Source organism: Aquila chrysaetos, chromosome 6 (genome assembly GCF_900496995.4).
Source record: "Aquila chrysaetos chrysaetos chromosome 6, bAquChr1.4, whole genome shotgun sequence".
Lineage (NCBI taxonomy): Eukaryota > Metazoa > Chordata > Aves > Accipitriformes > Accipitridae > Aquila > Aquila chrysaetos.
In genome coordinates, this window is record NC_044009.1 from 8,728,100 (window position 1) to 8,739,826 (window position 11,727).

The 11,727-nt window shown below is 67.6% G+C and overlaps 1 protein-coding gene across 1 annotated transcript; it reads right to left on the bottom strand.

Moving 5' to 3' along the window:
* Positions 1-459: 459 nt before the first annotated feature.
* On the bottom strand, positions 460-10,903 carry PHC2 (polyhomeotic homolog 2). Its single transcript, XM_030019046.2, is given in 18 exon segments — positions 460-1,255; positions 1,342-1,648; positions 1,742-1,883; positions 1,966-2,080; positions 2,231-2,360; positions 2,474-2,682; positions 4,152-4,311; positions 4,940-5,134; positions 5,136-5,275; positions 5,959-6,100; positions 6,102-6,173; positions 6,262-6,291; positions 6,293-6,367; positions 7,189-7,350; positions 7,444-7,521; positions 7,598-7,756; positions 7,855-8,043; positions 10,740-10,903. Coding segments are annotated over 17 exon segments (2,415 nt in total). The 5' UTR covers positions 7,999-8,043; positions 10,740-10,903; the 3' UTR covers positions 460-1,100.
* Between the last annotated feature and the right edge of the window lie 824 nt (positions 10,904-11,727).

Below are 11,727 nucleotides of genomic sequence, written 5' to 3' on the forward strand. Positions count from 1 at the left end.
CCATCACCACGGTGGGTGTCCCCTCCTGTCCCCCTCCCCATCTCATGCACTTTGGGCCCCCCCCCGCAGTCCCCAGGGGTGGGATTTTGGGGCCACCCTGCAGGCGTGGAGGGTCCTGCCTCCACTCTGGGCTCCCCTGAGGAGGGAGGTGGCACAGGGTGGGGGGGACCTCAGCCCCCCCCCCCCCTCCTTAGGGGGCAGCAGGGGCACCCCCAGTGACCCCAGGGAGGTGACACCAGCCCTGTCCCCATCACCCACAGAGCATCCCACCACCCCTTGGTGGCACCTGGGGACATCCCCCAAGGCGCTGCCTCAGTTTACCCAGGAAGGAACGGGTGGGACAACAGGGGAGAGGAGGAAAAGTGGGGGGGGCCCAAGATTTTCTTTTTTTTTTTTCAGTGTTTATTAGAAACAAAAAAAAAAAACCAGGAAAAAAAGGGGGTGGGGGTCTGTGTGTGGTTTTTTCCTTTTTTTTTTTTTTTCTTTTCTTTTCTTAAAAAGACCGTGGTGGCCGGGGGCGGGGGGGGGGGGTCCTTACCTGCCTGGGGGGCCCCCCCCCCACTGCCACCATCTTCTACTAAGGTGCCCCCAAATCAGCCCCAGCGTGGGGTGTGTGAAGGGGTGTGTGTGTGACGACTTCTCTGTGCCCAGGCACCCCGAAACGCTGCTCCCCCCGCCCGCCCCCCCCCCCCTCCAGGGGCTAACACCCCCCTGGGGCTGGTACACCAAATCCCATCTGGGGGTGGCGGGGAGGTGGGGGGGCCCACACGTTAAGGCAATCGTCCTGCTTCGCCCTGCCGTTTTGGGGAGGGGGGGATGGGGACGAGGGACATGGGGGAGACACGGGGATCCCCCCTCCCTGCTGGAGAAGGGGGGGTGACCCCCCCATACGGGGGGACGCTATAGCTACGGGCTATATACACACCCCTGGGAAGATGAGGGGGGCTGCCCCGGGGCTAGGTTGTGCTCAGAAGTGGCTCTTCCCCCCCCCATCCTCCCTGCTCCATAGCCCCCTCCCCACAGCTGGGCAAAGGTTTGGGGGGGGAGGGGGGGGGTGGGATTGGGGGTCCCATGGGTGCCCCCCCCCCACCCAACCGGCTCTAGGAGTCCTTGAGCATGCTGATGCGGGCGTAGATCTTGAGGGCCGGCCCCAGTTTGATGTTCATGGTGCTCATGAGATGATCTTCCTTCAGCAGCAGCAGCGCCTGCCCGTCGATCTCCTGCGCCCTGAACTCCTCCGCGATCTCCTGGCAGCCTGCGGGGAGGGGGCTACACTCAGCAACCCCCCCCCCGCCTTGAACCCCAAAAATATTGGTGGGGGTGTCCCCAAATATTCCTCACCCGGCAGCGAACGGATGAACTCGTAGACGTCCTCCACGTTCCATTTGCTGGGCTCGCTGGGGAGGAAGCGATGGCCGATGCTCGCCAGGTCCCGGACGTGGACATCGGGCAGTTCCATCTCACGTAGCTCCAGGTCGCGCTCGCCCTGCCGTCGGCGGGACGTGGAGGAACTGGCCGAGATGGGGGACAGCGGTTCCTCGTAGCTCGAATTATCCGAACAACGACTCGAATCTTCTTGGCTGTGGTTGAGCTGCAACGACGCCGTCACGGAAAGAGGCACCGAACCCGGCGGGAGAGAAACCGGCGGCTGCGGGACGGAGCAGCACCGGCCTCAGAGCCCACCCGTGTTAACGCATTGCCCTGAATTTGGGGACAAATCCTGCCCGTCCCCTGCCCTCACCTGCTTCTTGGTGTCTTTGCTGAGGGTGGGCAACGTCCCCTTGCATGTCCGACGGCGGCCGTGGGGGGGACCGCCAGGTTTTTGCAGCTTGCTGCGATCAGGGTGGAACAAACCCACCCGCTTCGTGCACCCCACGTTGTACCTGTGGGGAGGGAAGGGGGTGAGGGACGGGGAGGGGGGGATCCGGATCCTGGCAGGGGGGGCTGCGGTTTTTTGGGGGTTACCTCTTGGCACAAGCCATGGAGCAGAAGCGCTTGGAGCGCTTGAATTTGTAAGCGAAGTCGACGCGGCCGCAGAGCTCGCATTTCAGTTTGGGGGGGTTCCCCTCTTCTTTGGATTCTGGGGGGCGCGGAGGGACGCCCAGAGAGAGAAACACAACCAGCTCAGCCGTGGGGGACCCCCAAATTGGGAAGGTGGCAGGGGAGGGGGGGGGGGGCTCTACCGTACCCTGCTTGGCGAGGAAATCGTTTTGGGGGGGCCGGGCGCTACCTTGTAAATAGGGTTCCTCCATTTCGGAGTCGGTGGTGGTGGTGTTGTCCTGCTGCGGGAGTTTCTCAGCCAGCAGCTCCTGCGCATACTTCTTCTTCAGGTTCCCTACCAGCAACGAGGAGCGCCCCACCTGTGACAGAAAAACACTAGTGGGTGCTTCCCCCCGCCCCCGCCCCCCCCCCCAAAATCCAGCCCCGCAAGGAGAAATAAAAATCAGGATGGGGGGGGGGGGAAATACGTTACCGGGAACGGTTCTGCCCCTTCCTGGATGACGAAGCCCTCGATAACGTGGGTGAGGATTTGGGGTTTCACGATGGCCTGGGGCGGTTTGTTCTCACCATTGTGGGGGGCAGCGCCGGCGACGGTGGAGGCAGAGCTCCCGGTCCCCGAGGTCATGCCGGGAACGCTGGCGAGGGTCTGGGGCTGAGCATGAAGGCGGTCGGGGGGCGGCTCTGTGGTTGGGGGGGGGTTGGGGGGGTGGGGGGGTGGGGGGGGAAGGACAGGGATGGTTACGGGGGACGCGGTGACGCCGGCGGTGACGCCGGGGCCTGTATTACCATACAGCTGGGCTGCTTTGGGAAAGAGAGCGGGGCGGGGGGGGGGGGGGGGGGGGCGGAAAAGCAGCTGCTGCCGCTCCCAGTGCGGCCCAGTGGGTCCCAGTAAGCCCCGAAGAGCCCTCCTGTATCCTAGAGAGCCCCCCCAAACCCCCCAGTGCACCCCAAAATATCCTGTGGAGCCCAGACAGACCCCAAATACCCCGGCAGGCCCTAAAGAGCCCCCAAACATGCCCACTAAGCCCCCAGTTCGCCCCAGCAAAGCCTCAATACATCTCAAAAAGGCCCCAGCAAGGCCCGATCTACCCCGGAAAGACCCGATACGCCCCAGTAAGGCCCAGTACGCCCCAGTAAGGCCCTATCTACCCCAGCAAGGTCTAATACACCCCAGTAAGCCCCCATCTCCCCCAGTAAGGCCCAGTACGGTTCAGTAAGGCCTCATCTACCCCCCGCACGGCCCGGTAGGTGCCGGTAACGCCCCGGCAGGCCTCGCTAGGCCCCGATAGGCCCCACCACCTTTGTCCGGCGGCGGAGCCGGCTCCCCCCGCCCCTACCTGCGCCCGGGCCGCGGCTGCGGAGCCGGGACCGGCGGTAGGGAAGGGGGGGGACGGGGGGGGGGCGTGGGAAGGGGGGGCGGATGCGGAAGTGAGGTCAGCGCCCGCCGCCCCGCCGGGCCGAGCCGGGCCGGACCAGGCCGAGCGTCGCCGGGGCGGGTTTGGGCGGGGCCGGGCCGCACTCACCGGCGGCTCTCAGCGGCTCGGCGGCCCCATGGCGCGGACAAAGGCGGCGCGGGCGGTGGCGGTGGCGGAGCGGGGACAAAGGCGGCGGCGGCGGGGCCGGGCCGGGCCGGGGCGGCGGCGGCTGCTGCTGCTGCGCGGGGAGGGCGGGGCCCGGCGGCGGGCACGCCCCTTGCGGCCCTATTGGCCGCCGCCACGCTCGCGCGCCCACGCCGCCGGGGAGGGGTGGGTGGGGTGGAGCCGCGCCGCCGGGCGGGGCTTCGAGGAGGGGCGTGGTCTCGGGGAAGGGGCGTGGCCGCGCTTCTCCCAGCGGCCCCGTGCCCCCTCCCCTCCCCACGCGTGGGGGTGGGCGCACCCCGCAGAAACAATGGGGCGGGACCCCCCCCCCCCCAGCCGGGGGGGACGCCTGGACTCAGCCCGACCCCTCCAAACCCGACGCTGTCACCCGTGGGCTCACAGAACCCCCACTACAGCCCCTCTCCCCGCAGAGCCCCCCCCAGGCCCCGCACGCCCACCCGTGCCTCAGTTTCCCCCCTGCTGCAGCCCCCCCTCCTTGGGGTGAGGGTCAGCCCCACCCCACGAGTGGGTGCCCGTGGAGTGAGGGGGGGGGGGGAGCAGCATGGGGCTTACCATGAGTGGGGGGCCGCTCACCCTCAGGGGTGTCGGGGCCCGGTGGGGCGGCAGGCGGCGAGAGGGCGGGGGGCTGCGGCGGGGCGGGCGGTGGGCTCTCGGTGCTCCTTGGGGTGGGCGGCGGGTCCCGGCGGGTGCCCTCGGGGACCCCCAGTGGGGGCTGCGGCAGCGGGGAGGGGGGGCACAGGGGCGCGCGAGGGTCAGGCGCGCCTTCGAGCGTGCGAGGCGCGAGACGAGCATGCGGGGAGGGCGGCGGGAGCGCGTGGGTCCAGCGCGGGCACGTGCCACGCACGCACATCTCTGTCGGGCCCGCGCGTCCGCGCGCCACCCCCCCGCCACGTGTGTGATCTGGCACGGGTGTTTGCACACGCGTGTGCAGGGATCTGGCACAAGCGTGCACACGCATGCACGGCTGGGACAGAGGCGGATCAAGCACGCGCGCACTGACCAGACCCACGCGGCTCAAGCGCGCACGTGTGCCTGGATCAGGCACGTGCGCGTTCCCCCCCCCACCCCGGATCAGGGGCGCGCATGCATGGATCTGGCCCACGCGTGCACACGCACAAACGCGGCACAAGCGTGCACCCGCCTGTGCGTCAGCCACAGGGATCGCGCACACGTGCGCAGATCAGGTGCACGCAGACGTGCACGGATCAGGCATGCATGTGCGCGCGCACACGCACGTGCGCAGATCAGGCCCCCGCCTCGTTCCCACACCAGCCCCCCCCATCCCTATCCCCCCTGCACCCCCAAACCGTGCTGGGGGGGGGTGGGGGGACGCCCCTCACCGTGGTGCCGGCGGGCTGCAGCTGCAGGATGACGGCAGAGGCGTGCTGGAACTTGCGGGGGGCAGTGTGGCAGCCCGGGTGGCCGTTGGGGGGGCCGCCCTCGCCCCCAGTTCCTTGGGGGACCCCTGCTTTGGGTTGAGGGGCTGGGCCGGGGCTGGCAGGGGGAAGGGGTTGGAGTTGGGGGGCGGCGGGGGGGCCTGGGGGGGGGCTGCCCACGGGGTGCCAGCTGCTGCTGCTGGATGACAAATTGCTGCTGCTGCTGCTGCTGCTGCGGCTGCGGCTGCATCGGCTTCGGCGGCTGCTGCAGGAACTGGGGGGGCTGCAGTGGGGCGTAGGCTGCGGGGACAACGATGGGGGACAGGGGACCCCCCCCCTCGTCACCAGCACCTCAGCCCCAATAGAGCCTACCTCCAGGATCCTCCCCCCTCCCTGAGACTGCTCCTCACTCTAGCATCTGTTCACTGTGGTGCCTACTGACAACCAACTTTACCAGCTCCCGCTGCTGCTGCGGGAGGAAGCTGGGCTCAGGCTGTCCCAGGTGGGGATCCCCCATTTTGGGAGCCACACCAGCACAGCATCCCCAGGCTCTGTCACCCTGTGGGGTCCCCTGGCCCACACCCTCACTGGTCCAGCCCTATGCAAAGGCTCACCCCACGAGGCCCTGGGACTCTGTGGGTGCTGCAGGTGCTAAGACCCTCCCAGGCAGGGCCCCTGAAGGGGTGTGTGGACACACAGGGTCCCAAACACAGGCAATGTACAGGAAACACCAGTGCGGGCCACCATTAGGTCTCAGAGTGAATGCCCCACAGGCTGCTCAGCTGAGATCTGCGCCCACCCTGCTCACCTCACCCCAACTTTCTGAGCACCTGAGGCGGTGGCAATGCACCCCTGAAGTGCATATACGGGGCTGCTGGTGTCAAGTACAGGCAAGAAAACCATCATTAGGTTTCAGAGTGAACGCCTCACCGCACGACTCCCCCAGCACCCATGGGTACCCCCGTCACGGCACAGCACCTTACCTGGGGTGACGAGTGGGTGGGCGGCAGCGGGGGCGGCAGCGCGGGCCAGGGGGTGGGCGCGGGCGTCGGGGCCCTCGGCTTTTTTGAGGTGCTCGGCCGGGGGGTCAGGTGGGGGACCCCGGGGGGGGCCGGCCCGGGGCGGGGGGCCCGCCGGGGGGCTTCATGGCCAGGGCGGGGAGGTGAGGGCCGGTGGGGCGCAGGGCCAGGCTGTGCACCTGCAACGGCAGCGGGTCAGGGGAGTCCCAGGGTGTGGGGGGGATTTGGGGGGGCTGGCCAAGGGGGTGGGGGCATCGGGGGGCTCACCTGGGGGGTGGCAGGTGGTGGGGCGGGCGGGTGGTGCTGGTGGTGGTGCCGGTGCGGGGCTCTCGGGCCGGACGGCGCTGACGGGGCCCGTAGGCGTAAAGATGAGCTGGGGGGGAGACAGAGAATGGGTGCGTGGCCCCCAATGCGATGGAGGGGGGAGGGTGGCACCCCACGTGTGTCCCCCACATCCCTGTGGGGTGGCACACAGGTAGGATGGCGGGTGGGGTGACATGTGTGTCCTCAGGGCCCTCCGGTGTGGCAGTGCCCTCCCTGTCCCTTGGGTGCACCCCAGCACCAGGAGGAGCGCAGGGGACAGGCACTCTATAGGGTGTGGGCACCCCCAGCATGGCAGAGGACACCCTATAGGGTCCCAACTCACCCCCTAAGGCAAAGGGCACCCCCCAGCTCCTGGCAACGTCACAGTGGGACAACGGGCACCCCACAGGGCCCAGCCACCCCATGGTGGGACGATGGGCACCCCACAGGGCCCAGCCACCCCATAGCAGTGAGACGATAGGACCACCAATGGGTCCCGGGCACCCCACAGCTGGATGACAGGCACCCAGTGGGTCACAGCCACCCCACAGCTGGATGACGGGCACCCCATGGGTCCTGGCCACCCTGCTGTGAGACAACAGGCACCCCATGGGTCCTGGCCACCCCACAGCTGGATGACGGGCACCCCATGGGTCCTGGCCACCCCCCTGCACAATGACGGGCACCCTACCAGTCCCAGCCATCCCACAGCAGAGCAATGGGCTCCCTACAGAGTCAGGGACCCTATAGGGTCTAAGCCACCCCACAGTGGGACAACAGGCACCCCACAATTCCTGGCCACCCCACAGCAGGACGATGAGCACCCCATGGATCCCAGCCACCCCACAGCGCCGTGGGGCAGGGCACTGCCAGGCATGACGGCCCCTTTACCATCTGCGCCCGCAGGTACATCTGGGCCTGGCTGGCGGTGAGGGCGGGTGAGGCGGCGTTGCCCAGCAGCACGGCCTGCTGTGCGATGCCCGAGGCCCCGGGGGTGACGCTCTGCGCCCGGTTCAGGAGCTGCGCGGCCGCCGGCGACGTCGCCAGGTTGATCTGCAACGGGGCAGAAGGAGAAGGCCGGGGTGCCGCGCCGGATCGGTGGGTAGGCGACGGCGGGACGGGTGCCGGAGAGGACGGGGGACTCACCGTGGGTTGCTGTGTCGGTGCCGGCTGGGTGCCGTTACCACCTGAAGAGCCGCTCTGCCTGTTTGCCGCCAGGCTCGCCTGGGGAGAAGAGCCAAGCGTCACCCGTGTCCCTCACCGCAGCACCCATGGGTGCCCCTGGGGTGGTGTCCTGTACCTGCTGGACGGCAGCCAGGCTCTGGAGCTGGGCGCTGGTGAGGTGCTGCTGCTGGAGCGCGGCCGTCTGCAGCATCAGGTGCTGCTGCTGCGCCGCATACATCTGCTGCAGGTACTGCGCTGCCGTGTTGGGCTGCCGGTGCAGCGCTTGCTGGATCACCTTTTTGTGGGGTGCAAACACGTCCTCGGGCTGCACCGCAACCCCAAAACGCCGCCCCCCGACTTCTAGCCCCCCCACCCCGTGCCAAAATATCATACCTGGACGGTTTGGCGGTCGGGGATGCCGCTGTAGACGGAGATCTGGGGAGCGGGCGGGCGGGCGGTGCCGGTGCTGCTGGGCGTTGTGGCGGTGCCGCCGGCGCTGCTGGAGGGCGGAGGTGCCGGGAGCTGCTCGTTCTCCATGGCGGTTTGCCGGGGCGCTGCGAGGTGGCGGGGGTCAGGCTAGAGCTGGGGCAGGGGGGGGGGGAGAAAGGGTAAGAAGAGGCACCCTGCGGCACCCAAAGTTGGCACCCAATGTCTGCTCCGAGGCTCGGAGCAGGGTGGCTGCGGCTGTGACTCCCCCCTCCCCTGATATGGAGGAGGAGGAGGATGGCAGGATGGAGGAAGGATGGCGGGAGGCCCCATGGTTCACCCTCCCCCGCCAAAGAAGGGGCCCCTCTGGGATGAAGGGGGCCAGGGCTGCCATCCTGCCCCGGGTGCTGAGGGAGGGGCTGGGGCAGGAGGAGCCCCCAGTGCAGGGGGAGCTAGGGAAAGGGAGGATGGACAGACAGAAGGATGGACAGAGGTAGGGAAGGGATGATGGGAGGGAGGGACGGACAGAAGGACGGGGGAAAGGGAAGGACAGAAGGATGGATGGCTGGAAGGAAGGGAGAGACGGAGGTAAGGATGCAGGGACGGACAGAAGGACGGACGGGAGGAGGAAAGGGATGAAGGGACAGACAGACAGAAGGAAATGAGGGAAGTGGGAAAGGGACAAAGGACAGGAGGGACTGACAGAGGGACAGACGGGACAGAAGGAAGTAGGAAAGGGATGGAAGGAAGCAGAGAGACCAAGGGAGGGAGGAACGAATGGAAGTAGGAAAAGACAGACAGAAGGATGGACGGAAGTAGGAAAGGCATGAAGGGAAGGATGGAAGGAGGGACAGAATGCCACAGGAGGAGGAAAGGGATGGACGGAAGGATGGATGGAAAGGGAGGGAAGGACAGACAGAGGAAAGGGATGGATGGAATGATGGGCGGAAAGAGGAACAGATGGAAGGAGGGAGGGAAGGAAGGATGGACAGAAGTAAGGACAGACGGAAGGAAGGAGGGAAGGGACCAAGGGATGGAGGGAAGGATGGACAGACAGAAGGAAGAAGAGGGACGAATGGATGGAAGGAAGGGGACAGACAGATGGAACGAAGGACAGGCAGATGGGAGGAGGACAGGGACAGAGGGACGGGTGCTGTGGAGGCCGCAGGGGAGGTTGCGGGCAGCACTATCATCACCACCGTCACCGTGGCGGCCGTGAGGCTCTGCAGTCACCGACAGCCACCCATGGCCACTGCGCTCCAGTGGCCCTGTGTGCACCAAGGGACCTCGGGTCACCTACCCGTGACACCTGTCCCTGCCGAGACCCTGCGCTGCCAGGCGATGGGTGCCACTGCCATGGGTGCCACCATGACGGGTGCCACCGTGGCAGGACCAGGGACAGCAGTGTGGGGTGCTGCAGACCATGGACAGCGGCCACGGCGGGTGGCCTTGGTGGCCACGGTGGGTGGTCATGGTGGCCATGCCACAGCACGGCCCCACCAAACCACCTCCAGCCTCAGCACAGCACCCAAGGTACGTGGCAGTGGTGATGTCCCCGGCCTCGGTGGCCCATGGGGTTGCATCCCCTGAGGGTGTCGCTGCCCCAAAGCATGGGGTGGGATGTGCATGTGTCCGTGGGGGTGGCAGCACACGTCCCCACCGCTCCTCCGTGTGGCCCGTGACACTTCACAGCCTCGGGTCTGCCCGCCGGCACATGTCCACCACAAGCCGGAGGAATTTTGGGAAGTGCTTTTCCCCGCTGAGCAGCCACAGATCCGTTTTTTCCCCCCCAGAAGAGCCTGGTGGCATCAGGGTGACACGGGGCCACCACGGTGACTGACACGAAGGGACCGCACTGGGTCCATCCAGAGCCAAAATCCTCCCAGGAGGAACACGGCGCAGGGAGCCCATGGCAGCTCCCACCATCCACCCGCCCTGGGTTCAAGACCTGCACGCCCCCCGTGGACTTTGGGGTGTCAGACGGGGGCACCTCGCTTTTGAGCCACAGGTGACAGAGGAAACCCACTTCCGACCCCCGCAAACCCCCAAAAACCATTAAACCCACCCAAAATGAAAAATAAAAGGGAAGAATTCTGGCACTGCCAGTTGATGCAGGACCCGCCACAGGTAGCGGGTGTGGGGGGTCCCCCAGCCAGCACAGGGAGGAGCTGTGGACCTGGAACCCCCTGAGCTGAGCCTCAAATGGGGGTGCAAAATAATGGGGGGGGGGGGAAATCATAGCGAGGGTGGGATGAAATGGGGGGGGCAGATATAAAAGGAGGGGGGAAGATATAAGGGGGGGTAGATATAATGAGGGGGCAGATAGAACAGTAAGCAGTGGAGTATGCCAGCAGGGGGGTGGGAAATAATAGTAAGGGGGTGAAAAATCAGAAGAGAGGGTGCAAGATGATGGTGGGGGGGGATATGGAGGGGGGAACGCTAGTGGGGGCTGGGATGTGGTAGTAAGCAGTGAAATATGATGGTGGGGGGTGGGAGGTGATAATAAGGGGGTGCAGAACCTGGGGGGGACACAAGATGATGGGGAGGGGGCAGAAAACACGAGTGGGGCTGGGATATAACGGGGGGGGGTCTAAAGTGGGGGCAGGGAACGGCGGGGGGACACGGACACTGGTGGGGTCTGAGCCGGGCCCGGCTGGGTAAACTGAGGCACGGCGGGTCCCGGGGCGCATGCGCGGCGCGGCCCCCCCCCTCACCACCCCCCCCCCTCGCTGCCTCAGTCCCCCCCTCCTCTCCTCCCTCCTCGCCCCCCCCCCCCCCGCCGCCCCGGCCCCGGCCCCGGCCCGGCCCAGACAAAGCCGCCGGGGCCCGGTAGCGGCGGCAACGCGCGGTACCTGCGGCCCGGGCGGAACGGCTCCCGCCGGCCACGGCCATGGCCCAGACGCCTCGGGGGGCGGGCGGAGGGCGGAGGGGGGGTGTCCCGGAGCCGGTGCCGGTACCGGCGGGGCCGGGCCCGCGGCCGCTCCCTCCTCCCTCAGGCGGCGGCGCGGCGGCCCGATGCCATAACTCATTTGCATTCCTCCGCGCGTCACGTGGGACGGACGGCCAATCAGCGCCCCGCCCGCCCCGACGGACACGCCCAGCGAGCCCCGCGCCCGCCGCGACGGCGGCCGCCGCTCGCGCTCGCCATGGCAACGTGGGGAGGGGAGGGGAGGGAGGGGGGTCGTCATGGCAACGGGGAGGGGAGGGGAGGGGAGGGGAAGCGGGGGGGAACCCCGGCGCCCGCCCCGGGCTGCGGATGCGCCCCGGGGGGACCGGTACCGGCGGGATGCTGAACAGGGGGGATGGCACCGGTCCCCGGTGCTTCCTGGGGTCACCGCGGGGTGTCCGGTGCCGGTACCGGCCGGATGCTGCACCGGGGGGGGTGGCGGCACCGGTGCCCACGTTCCCCCCGGTCCTGCTCCCGTGCCCGTGTCCCCACCGCTGAGTGCTGTCCCCCAGAGGTCCCCCCGGTTTCCCGCAGGGACGATGCCACCGGCGGGGACGTTATTTGGGTTTTGAGTACCGAAATTTGGCCCGTTAATCGCCCCTCATTAGCCACCGGCTAATGAACACCAAAACCTGCAGCCCCCAGGCCGGCAGGTAACCCCCAAATTTCCCGGGGGGGGGGGGCTGGATGGAGGCGGAGGTCAGCGGGTTCAGCCCTGGTTTTCCGAGTCCCGGGGCAGGAGCTGGACTTCGGACCCAGCCGGCCCGCAGCCGGTGGGGAAATCCATCCGGGAGGGTAAAGGGTGCCCGGCCGGGGGGGGCCGGGGGGCCACGAGCTCGGCCATGGCACCCCGGCATGGGAAATAAAAATATCTGCTCTTGAAGGGCTCCGGG